Consider the following 5118-nt stretch of genomic DNA (forward strand, 5'->3'; position numbering starts at 1 on the left):
AAAAAAAAAAAAAAAAAAAAAAAAAAGCCGAATGAAACCAATTTTATGCATGGTGGACTAACGTTAGTCATTATATTTAGAGCATTGATATGGAGGATCATTTGACTGCAAAAGCAGCATAGATAGATGATACTAGAATTGCTTGGTTAAAGGGCGATTCTACGGATAAAGAACTCAATTGAGAGGGAGATAGTTGGGCTAGTTATCACTTTGAATCGGTTAAGGGCTATTGGAACTCTTGGAATTTCTTTTTTCAAGGAAAGGAAACATTAGTATAGTGTTTGATGCGTGCAAAACTCTTTTTCAACCTGATCAAGGTGATAAACCTCCAATGGGTTATTTTATGGAGTGCAAGATAACATTTGTAGATTTTGATGATTTTCTATTGATTAGTATTGATGTAAAAGTAAAGACTGCCCAGCATGAACAATTATTTATGAGTTTCCTAGTTTACCTTGCATCTAAATATGATACGGCTAAAGATTAAGTTCTTTCTAGTTCAACTATCTCATTGTTGGAAGACGATTATATTTGAAGTCTTTGCACAGAGAAGTTGCAAGTGATTTTTCCATTTGAGTCTATTATCCAAGTGAATAGAGGTAATAGAGAGGTAGGATCGAACATGTCTTGAGGAAATCCCAATACTCAAAAGTCAAATTCAAGAGATGTTGTTTGCCACTATTGTCACAAACCTAAACATATGAAATGTGATTGCAGGAAACTGTTGAATAAGAGCTAGTGGTTTCAATATTTACATGTTACCTCTACTTCTTATGCAAAGGTCTATTATGATTTATTGAAGGAATGACCTGAATTATATCTATGTTAATCCTAGCCTTAATTATATCTATATTGTTAACTAGTATTTAAGAATTTAGTTAGATTTTTTTTTTTTTTTTTTTTTTTATTTACTTAGTATCTAGGGGTCTAGTTAGAACTATTACCTTTCTTTATTATAAAAGGCACATGTATCTCCCTGAAAATTAAGGAGTGATATGTGTAAGATAATTTAAACTTGTAACATGGTATCAGAGCCATTCTATTCCAAGAGGTATGATTAATTGTGTAGCCTGTGTAGCTATCAATCTTCCACCTTAACCAAATTTATTCAGAGCCTTTATAGCTACTGTTGAAGTCGTGTCGTTAAAGTTGTGCGATCAATATTGTATATAATCCTATCCGGTCCAAGTTGGATATGGATGATATCTCTTTTGCAACCTGAGGGGAGTATTGAGGGAATAATGTTAATTATGTCTATGTAAATCCTAACATTAACATTCTTTGTCCTTAGTGTATTCATTTGTCTTCTTTAGATTGTGAGTCCTCCCAGTTTGCTAAGTTTCATCTTCTAAGTCTGTACCCTAGGGTCAATAAACGAGCTAGTGCTCTTTTTTAGTTTGCCCATTTTGATGCCTGAGGTCAGTGTCCTATTGGTCCAAGAGGTATTTTGTTTCCTTTGTAGGCGATTATTCTCGTGCAATTTGGTTATATTTAATGAAAAGTCGCTGTAGAGTTATTTTTCTCATTTTTGTAACTTCCATGTTGAAATTTGCTCAATTTATTGGTTCTCTTAAAGTTCTACGAAGTAATAATGTTGAAGAATACTTTTCTCATGCTCTTAGTTCTTATTTAGGTGAACATGAAATTCTTCATCAATCCTCTTGTGTTGATACTCCATCTCAAAATGAAATTGTAGAATGAAAGAATTGTCATCTCCTCAAAATTGCAAGAGCCTTAATGTTTCAGGTGTATGTTCCAAAGTATTTTTGGTCTGACGTTTTTTGACGGGCTTTTTTCTTAATAAATCGCATGCCTTCCCAAGTTCTTAAGGGTGAGATACCTTGTCATATTTTGTGTCTCAGACAACCTTTGTTTTCTCTTTTACTCAAACTATTTAGTTGTACTTCCTTGCTTGGGAAATTCACCCCCAACTCACAAAACTAGATCCGAAGTTCTTAAAATTTATATTTCTTGGTTATTCTCGTGTTCAGAAAAGGGTATTGGCGTTATTTTCAGTCTTGATCGATACTTTGTCTTTCTGATGTCACGTTCTTTCAAAAAATTTCTTTCTTTTCTTCACCTTCAACTAAGAGTTAGGAGATCATTTAGAGGAAGATGATGATTTTCTTGTCGACATAATTGTTTCCTCTTTTGAGTCCTCTAACCATCCATCTCCATCTATACCTATTTCTAATGACCCACCTGCTACTCAAGTTTATTCTCGACGACCACCTCCCTTAGTTACATGCCTTGTACTAAAGGTTTCTTTGTCCTTGGATTCAGGAACAAACGATGATCTTCCTATTGCTCTTCTTAAAGGTAACGCCAGTACACTTATTCCATTTCCTCTTTTGTTTCATATAACCTTTTGTCATCTTCTACATGTTTTTTCATTGCATCCATGAAGTCAGTTAGCGTTCCTAAAACTGTTCATGAAGTTTTGTCTCATTCTAGATGATGTGCTGCAATAGTAGAAAGCATTGCCTTAGATGAGAATTGTACTTAGAATTTAATTTCTCTTCTGGTAGGAAATAAGCTATCAATTGTACATGGGCAAGCAGTCAATGTCAATCCAGAGGACCTGTAGCTCGGTCGAAGTCTCGTCTCGTAACACAAAGACTACGCAAAAACTTATGGTGTCGATTATTCTGATACTTTTTCTCCGGTTGCTAAATTGACTTTTCTCAGGTTATTTGTTCCATTAGCATCCATTCATCGTTGGCTCTTGCATCAACCTGATATTAAAAACGCCTTTTTTATGGTGATCTTCAAGAAGAGGTGTATATGGAGCAACCACAAGATTGCTCAGGGGGAGAATGGAATGGTACATCACCTTTTTAAATCCTTGTATGGATTTAAGTAGAGACCACAAGCATGGTTTGGAAAATTAAATTAGGTGATTGAAAACTTTGGAATGTGGAAAAGCACATCAGATCATTTTGTCTTTTATAAACAATTTGAGAGTGGTGTCATTCCGTTGGATGTGTATGTTGATGATGTTACAACTGGTGATGACACATTAGGCACCCGATCACTCTAGACCTTTCTCCATTGATCAAAAAACAGAAACCACTGCAGATGGAGATCATCTTTTCCTTTCTTTTTTTTTCACGGTTGATGGAGGTCATCTTTTCCTCTTTTTTTTTCCACGGTAGATGGAGGTCATCTTTTCCTCTTTTTTTTTTTCCACGGTAGATGGAGGTCATCTTTTAACCTTTTTTTGGTGGAGGCTTACTAAATGTTTTGGGTTTCACTTCAAGATGATGATTTGGCTCACCGTTTTAACAAGTCTGGGGTTGTGTAGTATGAGATTCTTAAGTCTGATTTCTGTTGTCCTTGTTTGGTGTGTGTGTGTGTTATTTGTAAACTTCATCCCATTCTTTTGTAAAAGTGTTTATTTTGTTGGTTTGCCATTTGTAAATGTAAGTGTTTTGTGGATAATTATGAGTTTTAAGTGTCAAATGTGTCACTAATAAATTAATGTTGAGAAAGAGCTTCTATTCTATCCACAAACCCATTTCTTCATTGATTGAGAAAATCAATTCTGACTTATATTTCTCATATGTGGCATATGCATGATTATATATACGGTTGAATCTCTAATCATGTGATGCTTGTAGCTTGCTTAAAGGCTTCTCTGCTCTCATCAGCTTGTTCTTCATCTACATTTCACAGGAAATGGGATTACTGGAAATAAAGCATGGTTTGTTTCAGATAGCTGAATCTTTGAACTTTCTTCATAGCAATGCACATCTCATTCACCGTGCTATATCTCCTGAGGTACAATTTTATTTCAACTTTTTCCTTGCTTGGGATCAGGCTAAGTTAATTGGTGAAAATCGTTTTGATTAAAAAAAGTTACTCTGTTTAGTACCTCATTTTCTTGGTAGCTTAAAACCGTTTTTTAAAAATCCTGAGATTGTGTGAAGTTGGTTTTTTGCTTCATTGAGAATTGAAAAGGCACAAGTGCTGAAGTGTTGAATGATACAAACTCAGTAGAGTTGCTGAGAGAAATACCCCCCACTTCAAAATAACAAAGAAGATTGCAGAAAAGCTCCCATCTTCTATTTTATTGGTCTCAGATCCTCAAACATGTAGACCCAATTCATGATTCAATTGCTGCAGATAATTTGAACCACGAACAGAAACTAGATACAACTCCCCACCCATCCACCCTGTGCAGTTCCTAATACATTTGATCTGTGTATGTAACTTGAAATTATGACTTTGCAGAATGTCCTCATCACTTCAAATGGAGCTTGGAAACTTGCTGGATTTGGCTTTGCAATTCCAGTCGATCAGACTTCGAGTGACATGACTGCCATGCAGGGTTTCCACTACTCAGTGAGTTCGACATCCACTGGTTGCTTGTTAAATTTTAAACGTTATAAAATCTGTTGGATGGTGCCTTTGTCAGGCAGTTGTGATCTGAAAAGGAGGTCAAGTCTTTTTGATATGGAACTTTCCATTTATATGCATTTTCGTTCTTTTATGATTTATTCACTCTATAATCCTGTTCCATTGGTTTGTAAAAAAGAAAGAAAGAAAACCCTGTTTCAGTTTCATGCTCCAGCCTTCAGTTTAGTCATAAATTTTACATCCTTGTTAGTGTGTTTTGTATCTATGAATACTGGGCGTTGCTTTTATCCTCATGTTAATGTACAAGCTAGCCAGCTTCCTATAATTTTCACTCTTTATACAGATTTTGCTCATACAATATTATGATATGAATTAAAGATCATCGTCACCAAAACTAATTGAGACTTCTATGTTAATTTTTGTTAAAATGCACAGGAGTATGACGTTGAAGATTCTGTGCTACCTCTTCAGCCATCGCTGAATTATACTGCTCCTGAGTTGGTCAAAAGTAAATCATCTTTGGCTGGAAGTTCCTCTGATATTTTCAGCTTTGGATGCCTTGCTTACCATTTGGTTGCTAGAAAGCCTCTGTTTGACTGCTTCAACAATGTTAAAATGGTATTTCCAAGTTTATTCTTTCTGAACTTAATCACCTTTTCTGACTAATTTGCTTACAATGCTTATTTTTGCAAGTTAAAATCATCTTACTTGCTTTTCTTTCTTTCTTTCTTTCTTTTTTTTTTTTTTTTTTTTTTCAAA

General features: G+C 34.9%; 1 protein-coding gene across 8 annotated transcripts in view; it reads left to right on the forward strand.

Moving 5' to 3' along the window:
• The window catches only part of LOC111438867 (SCY1-like protein 2), a 19228-nt gene that overhangs the window by 3215 nt on the left and 10895 nt on the right, over positions 1–5118 (forward strand). Inside the window, exons 1-6 of one of the 8 annotated variants that reach the window (XM_023076686.1) lie at positions 1697–1748; positions 2284–2319; positions 2689–2824; positions 3676–3780; positions 4234–4344; positions 4795–4977. In XM_023076686.1, the coding sequence (XP_022932454.1) occupies positions 2759–2824; positions 3676–3780; positions 4234–4344; positions 4795–4977 (465 nt within the window). In that variant the 5' untranslated portion in view covers positions 1697–1748; positions 2284–2319; positions 2689–2758. The other 7 variants (XM_023076683.1, XM_023076687.1, XM_023076684.1 and 4 more) reach the window with 7 other exon arrangements.

This window comes from Cucurbita moschata, unplaced genomic scaffold (genome assembly GCF_002738365.1).
Source record: "Cucurbita moschata cultivar Rifu unplaced genomic scaffold, Cmos_1.0 Cmo_Scf00083, whole genome shotgun sequence".
NCBI classification, from domain to species: domain Eukaryota; kingdom Viridiplantae; phylum Streptophyta; class Magnoliopsida; order Cucurbitales; family Cucurbitaceae; genus Cucurbita; species Cucurbita moschata.